The sequence below is a fragment of the Chionomys nivalis genome, chromosome 11, assembly GCF_950005125.1.
Source record: "Chionomys nivalis chromosome 11, mChiNiv1.1, whole genome shotgun sequence".
In the NCBI taxonomy this organism is placed as follows: Eukaryota; Metazoa; Chordata; class Mammalia; order Rodentia; family Cricetidae; genus Chionomys; species Chionomys nivalis.
The window spans coordinates 30,049,259-30,067,164 of record NC_080096.1 but is presented as its reverse complement, the minus strand read 5'-3'; the positions used below and the strand labels follow the sequence as shown (position 1 = coordinate 30,067,164).

General features: G+C 37.4%; 1 protein-coding gene across 9 annotated transcripts in view; it reads left to right on the top strand.

The window, feature by feature from the left end:
- Positions 1–17,906, top strand: part of Scmh1 (Scm polycomb group protein homolog 1) — a 130,062-nt gene that overhangs the window by 53,254 nt on the left and 58,902 nt on the right. For 2 of the 9 annotated variants that reach the window (XM_057783611.1, XM_057783613.1), the window contains 3 exons: positions 1,951–2,090; positions 2,975–3,045; positions 10,807–11,041. In XM_057783611.1, the coding sequence (XP_057639594.1) occupies positions 2,015–2,090; positions 2,975–3,045; positions 10,807–11,041 (382 nt within the window). In that variant the 5' untranslated portion in view covers positions 1,951–2,014. Of the gene's footprint in view, positions 1–993; positions 1,018–1,947; positions 2,091–2,974; positions 3,046–3,071; positions 10,043–10,806; positions 11,042–17,906 lie in introns of those variants that run through there. The other 7 variants (XM_057783610.1, XM_057783612.1, XM_057783609.1 and 4 more) reach the window with 5 other exon arrangements.

Sequence of the window (17,906 nt, the reverse complement as noted above, 5' to 3'; positions counted from 1 at the left end):
TAACTGCCTGACTCTGCTTCTTTCTCGCAGCATTCTGTTCGGTCTACTCCGCCTATCTAAATTCTGCCCTATCAAAAGGCCAAGGCAGTTTCTTTATTAACCAATGAAAGTAACACATAGAAGACCCACCTACATCAGTCATACTCTTTCTAGAGGATATTTCAGCAATACAGATTATGTCAGAACCTAAAATATCCAGTTTGCTGACTTAAACTTAATTTAATTACAATATTATTGTGCAAGTTTAATATTTCTGCTTGTCTAGTGACTGAAAAGTGTTATGATGTAGGAACTCTGTCTGTCTTGGTCCACCATTAATACAGTTCTTTACACTTTGAAGGATATTATGCATTTATCAGATGAAGAATTTAGATAAAATTGTATTCATTATATAAATAATTATCTCCATCTTTCAGATGAGTATACCGAGGCTTGGAAGGTTAAATTTGCCTAAGATACCTGCTATAAAAATAGACTTAAGCAACATGTTTTGATTTCCAGTATATCTTTAAAAAATACCAGTAGTCTATAGACACAGATTTAACTTGAAGCTACTGAGTGAAAACTTTTAAAGCTGATTCCATGAACTTTGAAGAACTGAGAACACTTAGGAATATGGTTTTGGAATCAACAATTTAGACCTTGTGTTGTGAAGCTACTGTTGGAGGCCACACTGAGCCTGCTATCTGCTTTTGTCAAAGTTTCCTAGGATACAAGCTTTCTCTTCTCTTTTCACTTTTCACTGTCTGTACCCTCTAATCCACTACCAGAAAGCCTGAGTTTAACAGCTATGATATGGACTATGTGTCTTATAAAGTGTAATAGTTTTATTATCAAACTAACTCTTGATCCATACCTTGCTTTCTACTGTTTAATTTGTGATTATTTTAATGCTTGCAGATTCAGAAGTCATATGATATCTGACTTTATGATAAACATGAAAGAATGTGTTTAAGTAGTCTGATTGGTTTAATAAAAAAGTATCTTATTTTTAAATTTACCTGATGAAGAAAAAAGGTATGCTTCAAATCAGTCATTATGATGTTTTGGACTGCTTTTAACATATTCTTTTTTAATCAGTAATAGGAGGTTTCCTACATTGTATATGCCTGAGGTTTCTGGCCTTTTTACCTTATAACACACTTATAGAACAGGAGTTGATTTACATGGTTGATATGCCTAATAGACAACTGTAATTGATGCTGCCATAATTCTTAAAATCAAAGTCTCTTGGGTACTTTTGATCAAAACTCAAGTTAATAAAAGAAATTACTCAGAATTGACTAAGCTTTTAGACCTTGTTTTCTAAAATATTAGCTGTGAGTAATATGTACATTGTAAAATTATTTAAAGTTAACTAAATTTTAAAATTTATTTCCTTACATTAGTCACATTTAAAAGTTTCAAAAGTTATATGTAAAAGTTATACGCTAGCACTGTCCTATTGGATAACATGGATACACCATTCATTTCTGTCAGCACAGAAAAGTTAAACTGGATTTGCTGCTCTAGGGTCTCAGGCCAGTGAAAGCCAAGACTTAAAATTTGACTTAATCTTTCATTTGTAAAAATGTAATAATTTCAATGTTTTCTTTTTCTAATAGCAAATAATGATAACATTTATTCAGTCCTCGACTTAAGACCTTCTCAACTAATAGCAAGCAAATTCGTTATTAAATTTTGATAACCTCTTTAAATCTTCACTCCAGGACATAACTCTCTCATTTACTGTATGGACTGCCTGGTCATGTTATTTAATCATGGACTGGCTTTTGAAATATTTCAGAACTGATTGAGATTTTTGGCCATACCTATTTGCTTAGTTAAGAATGGTGGGAAAGGAACCGATTTTAAAATAGAAGTTATAAAGTCAGTATAGTGTAAAGTCTTGGCATCATATTTGTTGTGACTTAGATATCATTATTCAGTAATTCATTTTATTCCCAGCAGCTAGTGCTTTTTGCATGGCCCAAATGGGCCCTGTGCTGCTCCACTACAGAGGAAACTTCAAGAAATGCTGGTTTGCTACAGTGTTTTAGCTTGTGAGAGTCTCTGGGACCTTCCCTGCTCCATCATGGGGTCACCTCTAGGTGGGTATTAGGTGAAAATTGCAAATTGCTTTAACTTTGAAATAAAGAACTTGGTAATCTTTTGTGGGCCAATGATACTCCTATAAAACAGCATATGCCTTTCCATGTTGTCCTAGCCCCAGAACAGTATCAGTGCCATCTTAAAGACTGCCCTTCTAGTTCATTGTTCTTTAGACTTTGACATACTTGAGGCAACATCAAGAGACTAAAAGATTTTGTAGACAGCCCTGTTTGTTCTTCCTTGTCATCAGAATTGCTTTTCAAACCCTACTTTGAGCTAGATTATCACATACCCATCATTCTGTACCTCAGTATAACATTTTGTACCTGGAGTGGCGATTTAAAAGGTGAGGACTGAAGAATATTTATCTCACTCATGTTGCTTTCCCTCCCCTGAAATCTGCTTGCCCATATCTCTAGACAGTCTTTGCTTTATACTTCCTAAGTTGAGGTGTGGGATCAAACCATATTGGGTACTAAATCATGTTCCCTGACTGCATTGCAGGGCCTCTCGAGTAGTCAGATTGTTCAAGAAGAACAATTTCTCCACTACCTTCAGCCTTCTCTGCTTTCTATGGCTTCTTGGTATTTCTTTTAAATACTAATATACTCCATTCTAGAATTTTTAGTCAGTCTAGGGACTAACTTGTAAAACAGCATTGGTCATCTTAAGACTATGATTTTAAAACATTAGTTTAAAAAGGTTCATCCAGGGCACTCAGATTCTTCCCTCTAAGATTACCTTTGATCAAGAACAAATGGAAAAAAAAGTTAAAACCATTCCACTAATTGCTTGCTTGATATTTAGTGTAGAGTACATCCTAAAAGCATTTTTTTTTTTTTTAGGAAGTTGACTGTGATAGAGATTTCTATTTCCTTTACAGGTCATTTTACCTGGGACAAATACCTAAAAGAAACATGTTCAGTCCCAGCGCCTGTCCATTGCTTCAAGCAGGTAATTGATTTTCAACATGGTTAGTAGGTGGGAGACAGTGTTTTCTGGTGCTTGAGTAATCAGAACATGAGGTAGGAGCCCTTTGACTTCTTACCTGAGGACCCTAAAATAAAGTTGTATGAGAGGAGTTCAAGTAAAAGTTGGTCATTGAGTTTTAGCACCAGGCCTCCCCCAAACTTCATTCCACAGAGCACCTTCTTTCCTCCAAGGTTATTCTGTTACTGAGGGGAAAAGTATTTTTTTTTTTTCTGGAGCTCTTAATTCAGAGAGATAGGAAAGAGAATTGTGGTTTTTAGATGGTTTTTGAATGTGGAGCCTTTTCCTGTGTTCAACACCTCTGTCACAATCTTACCTTTCTTTAATAACACTGAACCCAGTCTTACTGGGGGACATTTTTTGAGTCATTCATAGCTTCTTGCATAGAATTAAGTGTTCTAGACAATGTGTGGTGATGATTCCATGTCAATGTGTAGTAAGGTTGGTAACCTAAGCAGTTCACTGTTGCTAAATAGAGCAGGATGCTACAGGTTCTTTATATCACTCCTCCTTCGGTCCTCAGTTATTTCCTAATCAACATTTCACTTTAAGTTGTATCTACTTTCTAAGTAAAAGTACATATTCTCTTTACTTGAAATATATTGTCTTAAGTTCATATGTTTACCTAAAACATTCTTAAGTCAAATATACTAAACAATAGCTCTCAAATCACCAAGATCAGGGAACTAAACAGTGATCTGAGAAATAAGAAACAAATGAGTTAAGCCTGTGTGATTTGCAGCTTACCTCTTGGATCCAGATCATGTTCCAAGGAAGGTTAACTTGAGGTTAATTCAAGGATATGGAACTGAGAGTTCAGAAGCATTTAAGTAGCTAGAACTTACAGGTCACTGTGTCAGAGAAGATGGACATTTAACATAACAAAACCCAAAAGGTCTATAGAGGATCATCTTTAATTATTTATTTGGGAAAGTATTGCTGTTGAGTGACAGGAAACTACTTATGGCCAATAAAAATCCTTCTGAAAATATTAGAAGAGAATTTGATACTAACACAAGACTGAGCATAGTTCCTGGAAAATCTCTTCATAAATTGAGTATTGGGAGAATACATTGGAAAGCCTTTTGGATAATGGGAAATAGTCCAGACATGCATTAAAGGTAATAATTGAAGAGATCAATCAAACTGTCCCCAGGAAACTTCATCTAGAAACAAATCACAAGAAAATCTATAGAAATGCAAAAAATATCTTGTACCCAGTAATAAAATCGGCAATACCTAACATCTAGTCAAAGATTGTAGGCATGCAAAGAGTGCAATCAGTAGTAAGGAGAATAATCAATTGGTTCAAACTGACTCAGGACCTATGCAGCAGACAGAACAGAAGATATACACCTTAAACTATTAATTATTTGATATGTTCAAAATGTAAACAGAGAAATGAAAGATGTCAAGACTCTCAACTCATGATATGCAAAATTAAAAATGCACTGGTTAATATTAATGTTACAAGAAAATATTACTAAACTCTGGGACACAGAAACAGAAACTACCCAGAGTGAATCAGTTCAGATACAAGTGAAAAGAGAACATCAAACCATAGCTTCTGCTTGCCAGATCAATGTGTAATTGGTGTTCCTGAAGAGAAGAAAGAAAGGAATAAGTGAGGTAATGATGACTAAGATATTACCATACATTTTTTAGTGGCTATGATTTAAAAGATGACAGACACATTTAGTGGAGAAAAGATATGGAGCAAAAGGGACTCTTATTAGCTGCTAGCAGAAATAAACAATGTCTTATCCTTGGCAGAAAAACATCGTAATACTGATGGAAAAAGAACTGTTAGACTAGAATAATATAATCCTAGAAAATGTGCCTCAGTATTAAATTAGCATTCTAGTCAATTATTTAAAATAATACAACAATATATTACAGAAGTGAAACTCTGACTTAAAATAGCAGTTGAAGGGGCGAGGTGAACTTATAAATGTCCAAAACTCACATATAGAAAATTATCAGGCCAAAAATGCTCTATAAAATTAAAAATCATAAAAGGAGGGGCTGAGGGGATGGCTTAGTCAATAAAATATTTGTTGCTTAAGTACGAGGATCTAACTTTGGATCCCTAGCACCAAGGTGTAGACCAAGCACAACAACCCATGCTATGCCCTAAGCTCCAGGTTCAGTGAAAGACTCTGTCTCAAAACTTAAGGTGGAGAGTGTCAGACGAAGACACCTGATACCATCCTCTGACTTCCACATGCATGCATATAGGTAAGCACACACCCATTCAGTACTAACGAGCAGTTGAAGACAGCTCACGCTGACCTCTGGTCATACACATGCACAAACATGAAAACAAACAAAAACACACAAAAAAGGAAAATTTCAGAATTATAAACTTCTGTTCCTCAAAAGATACTTGTGAGGGCTGAAAAGGTGACTCAACAGTTAAGAGCACTAGCTGTTCTTTCAGAGGACCTGAGTTCAGTTCCAGCATTCCAGTCAGGTAACTTATAACCATCTGTAACTTCAAAGGGATCTAAAACCTCTGGACCTGCAGGCACCTGCGCTCATGTACATATACCTACATGCAGAAATACACATAATTAAAAATAATGTCTTGAAAGGAAACCTATTGTCTGAATTAGAACTGCTTTAGGATTCAGAAACTCTGTATATCCTAGTTCTGGGGACTGGTAGACATTCTACTGTACAGGCTCAGTGCATTTTGCCTTGTCAGACATGGCTAGATAGACTGATTCTGAGACAAACCACCTACATAGCTGAGCATCAGATGTTGACAGGGAGGAAAGTGGAGGCTACCACTTGCAAAAACGAGATTAATACTACCTTCTGAAACTGGAAATGTGGCATATGACATGTTTCACATGGGTATCAGGATTGAAATAGTTGTACATGTTGTTCCTGACACTTCTCTCCCACCACTACCCACAGTAACTTGTTGCTATAACTTAGAAAAACAATTAATGGGTTTCTACTACTCCCCTGCTACAGAGATGTGCTGGAAATATTTGAGCATCCCCATGATCCCAACTGCACTCCTGCCTCAAGGTACAATGCCTATCAAAGTCCAAGGAAACTATAGCCAATATCAGCCACATTCTGCCCTCCCTTCTGTTTGCACCTCTCTGAGAGGAATTTGCCAGATTTCAGTCATGATCCATCCCCACTGTATCCTTCTTAGGCACTGTATCTGAAAAACTGGGGCTGGGGGAGGTCCCCATACATCTTCAAGTCTGAAGTAACACTCTAGGGCAGGCATTCTCACCACAGAAGAACAACACAACGTTCCCTACATCTCATTGATCATTGCACTGATCTCTCTGTATTACCACACCCTCGTTTTAAGTCAGGGTATGAGTGCCACAGACAGAGATTCCTGTTACACCCTCTCTGTCTAGAACTGGACCCATGCCAATGTCAGATCAGAGGACAAGTACCTCAGGGCCCTCATTACTGGAACAGCAAATGCCAGAGGGTTCAAGTAATAAAATGAATATCATCATTGCCTAAGGAAACAAATCACCTTGTAGGGGTCACAAGTTTCATTATAGGAGTAGGCACAGAGTATACCCACACATACTGCTTTCTATATCACATTTGCTTGAACTGCTTGAGTATCTCCAGTCTTGTTTGTATCACCCAGAGAGATAGTAGTTCTCTCTGATTCTGATATAATACAGATATAACTGGTATTAACGCACTATATCCAAACTCACTGATCATAAACAAATGTGCTTCAGAGAGATTACACTGGTGTTCAACTGGAAATCGCAGTGGCATTGAATATCAATAAGTCAATGAACAAGGTACATCTTCGGAAAACGTTAAGTCTGTACCATAAAAGTGATAAGGCTATCCACTGCACCAGATATGTAAGCTTTAATATAGGAACATAAGAACTGTGAAGAACAAGGTAATACAACATCTACTAAAGTCCATTCATAACACTCTAGTAAGATATTCCAAAGAGATCAAAGTAGATGAAATACATGTTAGAAAATTCAAAAGAATTATTTCTTAAAATCTCAAGAAAATCAGACAAGCAGTTTAATGAAATTAGTAAGGCAATGCTGAGTGAGGAATTTAGCAGAGAGATGGGGATTTCAAAAAAGAATAAGTCAGAAACTTGAAAATTAAAAGTTCTATAAATCAGTTAAAAAAATTAAGGCCTGTGGATTAGAGCACTTGTATGAGGACCCGAGTACTCAAAAGTTGTGCATGACCACCGACATGTAATCCCTGCATTGTGGATCTCTGTGGCTCGCTGGCTGCCAACCTCAGCTTCAGTAAGAGACTCTATCTCAAAAAAATAAGTTGGAGAATGACATAGCAGGACACCTTTTGGCCTCTTCTGGCTTCTGTATGAATGTGTACTTAGCGTGTGCACCTGCACCACAGGCATACCTGTACATACCCCCAAAATGTAGAACTACAAGAAATAGTAATATTGAAAGATTGAATCAGTGATAAAGAGTCTCACTAAAAAGATCCTGGGTCCACATTGTTACATTGCTGAATTTGATGCAACTTTTTTCATTTACTTTATCTCTTCTTTGCTTCTTCTTTTTCTTTTTTCTTTTTCTTTTTCTTTTTTTTTTTTATTGTGTGTATGTATGTGCGTGTGTATGGGGAGGAGGTAGGAATGGTCTTATATATTCCAGTCTGGTCTCAAACACCCTATATAGCTGGGGATGACCTTGAACTTTTTTTTAATATTTATTATGTATACAGTATTTTGTCCACGTGTATGCCTGCAGGCGAGAAGAGGGCACCAGACCTCATTACAGAATGTTGTGAGCCACCATGTGGTTGCTGGGAATTGAACTCAGGACCTTTGGAAGAGCAGGCAATGCTCTTAACCACTGAGCCATCTCTCCAGCCCGACCTTGAACTTTTGATCTGCTTGCATTCACATGCCAGTTTATGCAGAATTGGGGATTGAACTCCAGGACTTTGTACTCAGCAGGCAGGCACCCTACCAGCTGAACCACATCCCAAGCTCCTGAGTTTATCCAAACTTCTAAAGAACTAGTACTAATGCTTCTCAAATCATAAAAGAAGACAAGAATCATTATATGTAGGAGTGCATAGGTCTGTGTGGATGTGACTACATAGAGGAACAAGGGTGAGATGGGAAGAAGAGCAAAAGCATACTTGGAAAAAGTTACAGTGTTTTCTAGCACCTATGTGCTGATTGTTAAAACGTAGAAAACAACTGAAAAGGAGGAGACCCTTCCCAACTTATTCTGTTCAGTCTGAAATATCTGTTACTAAAGTCTGACAACATAACAACAAGAGAAAACTACAGAGCAGTAATCCTACTGGGCAAAAAAGGGAATATCCTCAAGAACATGCTTGCAAATAAAATTCAAGAGTTTATCAGAAAGATCATACATTATGTTCAGGTTGGTTTCATTCCAGGGATACAAGAATGTTTCAGAATATACAAATCAGCTACATATTACATAATGTATACATAATACCATTGCATAAATTGAATGAATTATAAAAATCATGATTGCCTCAATAGATAGAGAAACAGTAGTGATAACATTTATTCATAGTAAAATTCCTGGATGTATTAGGTATAGAAAAATTGTGCCTTAACATAATACAGCCTGTCTATGACAGACATTTAGGCAGCATCCTACTGAATGAGGAAAAATGAAAACATATTCTCCCAGGTAAGAATTGAAATATCCTGCTATTGTGGTTAGTATAGCTCTAGTGTGTCTTGAAATTTTGTATTGTCACAGTTTTTATTTAGTATAATATTAGAAATTTTAACTAGAGCAAATTTTAACTAGACCACTTTGGCAAGAGAAAGAAAGAAAAGCCAAATTATCACTCTTTAAAAATGATGTAATTCTGCCAGTGTTGAAGGGACAGAGGCACTGCACTGTTCCTCTTAGGAGCATGAGGAGGTCTCCTAGTCCTTTAAGGACCTTGACTCAAGACAAACTGATTCCTGGCTTTGATGCAGTAAATAAGGATTAAGTATTATGAAACAGGTGTGTATTTTTATTACTAAATGTAGTTTAATCTAGTCTTAATGTATGAGACAGACAAACTGAAGTGTGGCTATGAACCTCCTAAGGAAAAATTATAATTTTATTAATATCAGTCATGTGTAATATTCAAAGAGGAAACAATGCAAATATCCATCAATGATAAGTAAGCAAAATGGAGTGCATCCATACAAGGCTAATTAATAGTGTCTGAGGTCTCTGCAGAGAGGGAAATGGAAGATAACTCCTAACAATGATAGGATTTCTTTAAGTATGATGATGAAATGTTACAAAATGTATAGGTATGGTATTTAGTCAACTATGAATATGCTAAAAAGTTTTGGTGTATCAGTTACACACCCACATCAGCCAGCCATTCTACTGTTAGAAATTTATGCAAGAGAAAAGAAAATGACCCTCCATCTATGGGTCTGTGGCTTCCGTATCTGTAGATTTAGTCAACAGCAGACCAGAAATGTTTAGAAAAGCCAGGTGTGGTGGTGCACATCTCTAGTCTCAACACTTGGGGGACTGAGTGGCAAGACTCAGTATTAGAAGCCCAACTGAACAACATGGTGAGATCCAGGTACAGCTGGACTATGGTTGAAACATCTACCTCAAAAAAAAAAAAAAATGGGTAGGTAGGTAAAAGGGTTCCTGTACTAACATATATAGAGGGTATTTTCCAATGTACTATTGTATATTTCATATAAATATTTGTTTGTGCATGTATATAGCCACATGTTTATAAAAGCCAAAAGCTAGAATTGAACCAAATGGCCTACTATTCAGCAACAAAAAGAAATGCATATCAGATCCAGGGATATTAAGTTGAAATCAGAAGTGTTTAGATTTCAGATTTTGGAATATTTTCCTATATAGTAAAGTATCTTGTGGATATGACCCATCTAAGCATGCAATTTATTATTGTTTCTTACATGCCTTATGCCCATGGTCTGAAGGTAATTATACAATATTTTTAATGATATTTTTTACTTTAACACATCATATAATGCCAAATACAGAATTTTCTTGTACCAGCATGTCAGTGACAAAGCTTCTCATTTTGAATTTCATAATTTCAGATGAGATATACTCCAATTGTACCGATAAGGTCAACAATATTGAGAATATCATAATATTTACACTGACTAAAAAATCTAGACAATAAAAAACAGTACTCCATGATTCTATCTAAGACTAGAAGGAGAGGGGCTAGAGAAGGAAATTACAGAGAAGCATGTGAGGACTCGAGGCTGATGGCATGGTCATTGTTTTGATCATAATGGTGCTTTCAGAGGTAGAGTATATATGATGACATATGTCAAGACTTACCAAAATGTACAGTTTACTGTATGTCAGTGATAGTTGACGTATGAATTAACATTAAAATAAGAAGAACATCAACCCCTAGTAGTCTGTGAATTAGCTGTAGAAGAGCAAATGAGCAGCGGACATCATCATACACTCCTACCCTGTCTTGTACTGATCTGAGTCAGCATTTCTACTTCAGAGGAAAGGAACTTTTCCTTCCTTTTACTTTCTAACGCTTCATTTGCATAACATCTTTCCTAAAGGTTAGGGAATTTGCCAGACTGGTTATCCTTGGCCATCTATAACCAATTTAAATCCAGTCCATATATTTTCAAGTCTCACCTCTTTCATATGTCTACTGAAATGCAGTTTATACTTAGTCTGTCTAATTTGCTTGGGTTGTTCTTCTCAGTCCTACACACCTCCAAGCAATGAGTTCAAGATCAGCATGAAACTGGAAGCCCAGGACCCCAGGAACACCACATCCACCTGTATTGCCACAGTAGTTGGACTGACAGGTGCCCGACTGCGCCTGCGCCTTGATGGCAGCGACAACAAGAATGACTTCTGGAGACTGGTTGACTCCTCTGAGATACAGCCAGTTGGAAACTGCGAGAAGAGTGGTGGCATGCTGCAGCCCCCACTAGGTGAGTGACTGTATGCCCTGTTCTCCCTGGCTTTCAAAAATTATACATCCTGTTGTGGGGAAGCCCAGGAACACATGACTACCCTTTCTTTTTCAGAGTAGTTTCCCTAAAAGACCCTAATATAAAGTAAGTTATCTTTACATTAGTATAGGGTGTCTAGTCCTCACACACTCTATTTTAACTTAACAAGAAACCATACTCTTTCTCAACTGTTTCACTTAAGTTTTCTTTTATGTATTCTCCCCCAGTTCTTTTTTCCCAGTGCTTACTTGGTTCTTGGAATTTTCTTATTAAGAATCCGTTATTAAAGAATCTATTCTTAAACTAATAATCACACTCCTTTTTTAGATCATCATCCTCCTTTTTTTTCTGCTTCAATACCTGAGGAAATCAGCTTCAGGGATATGTATCATTTGAAAGAGTTTAATATTTTCTTCCATATAAAAATCATGTGGGAAAATTTCAAATATATAGAAAAGTAAACAACACAGTTATGGCAGTCTGTCCTCTATTGTTATAATTATCATCATGTACTCAATGTTATTTTATATGTACTTGATTGTGTCTGTCTTAAAATACAAATATGGTACCACTTTATCATGAAATAGAATGTGTCCCAGGATGGCCTCAAACTCATGATCCTCCTGCCTCCGACTCCTTCAGCAAATCCTACCAATGTGCCTCAACTTAATGTGCCATGAGAAATCAACTCCTTTGGGAGGAGTAGTTGGGGGGTGGGCTGGGAGAGGCAGCAAGGAGGGGCAGGAGGAGGGGTGGGAGAGAGTAAAATGAAATTTTGTAATTAATTAAAAAAACAAAAACAAACTATCTTTTTTATTATACATACCAACCCAAGTTCCCATTCCCTCCCCTCCTCCCATCCTTCTACATACCTCCTAACCCCACCCTCATCCACTCCTTAGAGAGGGTAAGAGACATTGCTTTGGGGAAGGTCCAAGGCCCCCATACTATATCTAGGCTGAGCAAGGTATCCCTCCAAAGAGAATAAGACCCCCCAAAAGCCAGTACAATCAGTAGGGATAAATCCTGGTGCCACTGCCAGTGGCCCCTCAGTCTGCCCCAGCCATGCAGCTGTCAACCACATTCAGAGGGACTAGTTTGGTCCTACCGAATAGCTGGTACAGACTACTTTTAAAGGAAAAAGCCACAAAAGGAAGGGGGATGTCTGGGGGTTGTTCTTTAACTATTATGATTGGCTTATTCAAAAGGGCTATTACCAATAATTGGCTGGAGAGTGGTTGCCAGATCAGATGAGGTAAAAGAAAACATCTGAGGGTCACTTTGCCTCTTTCCCAGGGCCTGAGTCAAAACATCAGTAACTGAGTCAACACCTAAGGCTTATCTTGCCCCTATTCGGGGAGATGGAAAGTTTCCAACATCTCAGTACGTGCATGTGTAGCTGTTAGGTCCTTGGTTCCCATAGCAGAGGGGAGCACTACTGCTGAGACTGAGAGGGCTCAGAATTGTCTTAAAGTTTTACAGTTTCTTTTATTTTTATTTTTCAATTTTTGGCTTTTTGAGACAGGGTTTCTCTGTGTATCATTGGCTGTCCTGGAATTCACTCTGTAGACCAGGTTGTCCTTGAACTCACAGAGATCCACCAGCCTCTGCCTCTCAAGTGTTGGGATTAGAGGTGTGTGCCACCATACCTTGAATGCACAGAGATGTCTGCCTCTGCCTCCCAAGTTTTGGGATTAAAGGTTTGTACCACCACACCCAACTACTTACTCTTTTTTATTTTCTCTCCCAAGCCTACATATATTTTAAAACACACTCTAAACTGTTTAGAGGCTTTTTCTTCTGAAACTATCTGTACTCTATCTCTCTTTTTCTGATCACATGAGTCTTTAATTTGCTAAGCCATATGACTAGGATTAAAGCCCTAGCTTTGCTGGCTGGATCCACTCCATTCCTTACTTTTCTGAGAGTCTAGCCTCAAGGCAGAGGTACTGGAGCCACAACTCTAAGGCATTTCAAGGTCCCTGACACCACCAAGAAGCATTCTGTTGGCTATTCATAGACACCATTTAAGTGTTTGGTGGCAGGGCCTCTTAAAAGAGGGGCAAGGTTTCGCAGCTAAAGCTGAGTCAGGAAGCCTCTCTTAAATGAGATATGTTTGCCCCTAGCAAACAGAGCACACCTGGGAAAATGCTACCAAGAAGCTGTGCAACTGTTCTTTTTTTCTAGAATTACTTTCCAAGCTCTCTCAGGCTTTATGTGGATGCAGTTCTCCACAAATTGGGCACCATTTGTTGATAGAGGTTTCTGTCCCCCCAGATCCCACAGCCCTTTAGTCCCAATAAACACACAGAGGTCTACATTAATTCTAAACTGATTGGCCTAGTAACTCAGGCTTCTTTTTAATTCTTTTAACTTATATTAGCTCATAATACTTGTCTGTGTTAGCCACGTGGCTTGATACCTTTTTCGATGAGGCAGTCACATCTGTGTCTGGGTGACAACTGTAGACTGACTCTTTCTCTTCCCAGAATTTTCCTGTTCTCTTCCATCCTGGTTGCCCCACCTATAATTCCTGGCTGGCTGGCCAGTCAGCATTTTATTAAAATACAATTAACAGGGTACAGACCATTGTCCCACACAGCACAACTGGTGCTTGAATAAGATAGGCTTAACTATAAAATAAAGAAAATATAGTAGTAAACTGTATATGACTTGATATTTGATTAAGGCTGTGTTTTAGTTTGCTCAGGCTACCAAATGAAAACATCATAGAACACATGGCTCAAGACAATAAGGTAGGACAAGCCTGTTCAGCTAAATTGTCTCAGAGATGACAACCTTTTCCTCAGAACTACTGATGTTATTGACCCATTCTCTTACTTAATACCGTGTGTAATTCTAAAGAGGGCTTCTGGAACAGTAGTTCCAAAGCTTGAATATCTGTTAAAATCAATAGGGAGTTTTAAATAATTTCTGTATCTAGGTCTTAAATGGCTCAAGTCAGAATTTGGGGGCAGTAGAAAACTGGTATGCCCTGTAAATCACCCCTGAAGATTCTCGTGTCCAAATTTGTTGTCACTGGTGTAGAGCAGAGCTAGCCCCTGGGGAGGCTCCTAGTCAGGTGAATGAATAGCACAGCCTAAACTGCTTGCTCAGCAACATCGGTTATCATCCTATAGATGTGTACTTTGCTGATTTGAAAGTAACCCTTTATGTGTTCTTTATCACTGTTCAATCTTTTCATTTGCTAGGTAGCTTTCAGCGTCAGTGGAAAAAATTCTTTTTTTAAGTTAAATTTATTGTCTTTTGAATTTATTGAAATTTGTAAAATTTTGTGGGAGAAAAACAATCATAATTTTAGAAGAGGTTTTTATTATGTTACCTTAAATGCCTATTTTATAATAGTCATTGTTCAAGTTTTCACTGACCTTTGTAGCAAAGCTCTTGGCACTGATAATGCAAGAAAATCATATACAACCACACCTGCACCCGTTGCCTACCTCCAAGGCCAGACACAGCTCCTACTGCCAGTGCAATCTGAGTTACAGGTACAACAGGGAAGTGATGGGAGTCTTGACAAAACCAGGAGGAACCCAGAATTCCTTCTGAAATCAAAGCAAATGTATAGTCAACTCCTCAGCACCTCTCTTCTTGCCTATTTCTCCTTTCCTCCATTCTTGGGGTAAAAATTTGATAACCCCAAAGCAGGCTTAGAAGTAGTGCTTAGGTCACTATCCTATCTGGTAAACACAGAAACAGGGAAAGGAAAGTCCATAGGATTAGTGGATCAATGGCACACTTCTGTGTGCACATACATTCACATGCCATGCTTTTCAGGGAGGAGAACCTAAGCTAAGAGCCATGGAGTCATATTGATAGTAATAGCTTCTAAGTAACTCCCCAAAGCTTATTACAAAAGACAGTGGTAATGGTAGAGTGGGGTGGATTCACCTGATACCTGCAGTGAATGATGTTCTATTTTGTGCCACTAGAGGGTGCAAATTATGATTGGAATAATGCTCTGTTGATCCACATTTAAATCCACGGCTTGGTAGTTCACTGGACAGCTGGACTGTAGCTTATTCAGTGATTCTCACAACCCCAGGAACACCCAGAAACTCTTCAGAACAGCTTCTTTTTGAAGATTTTAAAACAATCCTAGCCAGTGAGCACAGAGCACATGTAAGACTATGCCAGGACTGATTTAAAATTGTGTGGCCAAGGATTTTACCTTGATTTTAACCTTGAGTTTCAGTTGCTTCACCTGAAACATCATTAATAAGCTATTGTGGGCATGCATGGCTTTTGTGACAAGTAAATGGAGTAACATGATGAACCATCCATTAATTTTTTTTTAATATTTATTATGTATATAATATTCTGTCTGCGTGTATGCCTGCAGGCCAGAAGAGGGCACCAGACCTCGTTACAGATGATTGTGATCCACCATGTGGTTGCTGGGAATTGAACTCAGGACCTTTGGAAGAGCAGGCAGTGCTCTTAACCTCTGAGCCATCTCTCCAGCCCCCATCCATTAATTTTTGACACTCACTTAACAAATGGAGTTTTTTTTCCTTTCAGTAAAATGCCTATCAATCTTACTCTAGTTGAAGAAAACATATTTGTTAAAATTTATTGTCATTTGTTTTATTAGGATGTATTTTATATATATATATATATATATATATATATATATATATATATATGCCAGATTTTACTGACTCGTGCATGCATGTAATGTATTTTGATTATATTCATCTCTTATTACTCTCTATTCTGCCCTTCACATTCCTACTTTTCTCTTTCTTTTCCCAACTAATCCTCCTTCTATTTTAATGTCTCTAATTTATTTATTTGTGACACAAATAGTCTCGTTGGGTTGAATAAAAGCATGGGTGTGGTGTTTTTTATGACAAAAATAAGGTAGAAAACCAATTCCAGCCTTCATATGCACACAAAGCCAACATTTTTACATGCACCCAGACACACACACGTACACATAAACATATAAACACATATTAAAATAAGTCCTAGGATCCCAGCCTGACCACAAGCAGCTTCATTGTCCATGAAGAATTTCTTGTCTTCTCTTTACTTTAGCTTTGTCTTCTACAATATAAAATCTTTGGGTAGTTCACCTCCAAGCTCCTTTCCAATATGAAACTCACATCTATGACTTCCAAGAACGTTAATACAAATTACTTATTCTCTTGAATTTGGATGGGGAAAGAGATCAACATCACCTTGGAGGCCATGGAATTAAAGTTCTTAGTATTGCCATTCTAACTTGTGTATCTTGCACTTCTAATCCTAAAGATGGTAAGAGGTAATAAACAAAGAACTGTAAGATACAGAGCTAAACCATCACATACTGAAATCTGTCCTCACCACACTTATATGACATTGGACAACCTATAGTCGATCTCCATTTCATCTTCTAAAAAGTACAGGTAATTGTGTCTGCCTTATGGTACCATTTTGAATGTTAAATAAGAAATGACATGAACATGGGTAATACATTCAGTGCACATTAGCTATTGTGCTGATACCCTTGTATCATATATGACTGGAAGGAATTTTTAGCTCCTCAAATTCCAAACAAAATGGAAGACCCTTTCTTTAAAAAATGTTTAAATTACCTGGTCAGACAGGTAACTGAGGTATGAAACCTGAATTTCCTAATTGCGCAGGCATCTAATCTAATTGAGTGTGTGTCCATGCTATCTCTATCTTTTATACACACACACACACACACACACACACCAGTCCTCAATTTTTGGAGGACTTGGATTTAAAAACCAACCAAATAAGCAAACAAACAATTATGATCAAAGCAAATGAAGTAGTCAAAAACCTAATTCAAGCCAGATTAGAAAAGGAAAAAAAGGAGCCAAGAGTTATTTAATCTTATAACCAAGAAGGCCAAGAAATGATCTAGTATTGTGTTTTAATAGGTTGTTTTAAATGCTATAGTTCTCTCCATCCCAGCCCTACTTTGGTCTTATTTGGAAATGTTTTCCATGTATCAATGCTGAATTTATATATATTCTTACAGCTATGACCCTTTTTAGCATACTTTTAATGCCACAAGATAATTGACCCACATTTACACACATAATTTTGATCTAAAAGAGTCTGATGCTCCAACATGGAATTATTTTCCATTCTGTGCCCAAGTAGATAGGGCAACCTGATTGAGATCCCACCAAATCATGTGGAGTTAAGAATATTGTTTTTGTTTTGTTTTTCAAAAGAGCAAAGTGGCTAAGCAACAAAAGAGTAAGAGATGGCAGTTTCAGATTAAGTAATAAAATGCCCACCTTGCTATTGCTGTTGTTGATAGGAATGAGCTCTCCCAAGAACCTACTTGTTTTAGGAAGGTTGACTTAGTAGAGTTAGATTGGGACAGAAAATGTAAATCATATGGAGGTATTGCACCTTCCTAACTTTCATTTTCTCTTTCTCATGAATTTAACTAGTTTTTAATGCTAATCCCAAAAGGTGATTTTTAATTTTTACTTTCATATTGATTTCAACATAGTGCATAAGCATATAGGATCAGGTCTCAGATTGCTTACTCAGATTGTGTCATTTGCACATTTGAAATCTTAAATAGTTTACTGTTGTCTCCTTCCTCATCTGTAAAATGAAGATACTGTCTATGTTTTGAGGCTGCTTAAATATTCAGCTGTCAGTGGAAAGTGATTGGCACAGAGCTTCACACTTAACTTTCTGTTGTTAGTTCCATATGTCCAGCACAGACTGTCCTCTGACTATGATGATAAGGCCGAGGTTGGGAGACAGTTTTAAAATCATTTCAGTATAGGGACTTGAAGCCAGATTGAAAGGAGGACTTGAGAATCAAATCAGAAGACCAAATTTA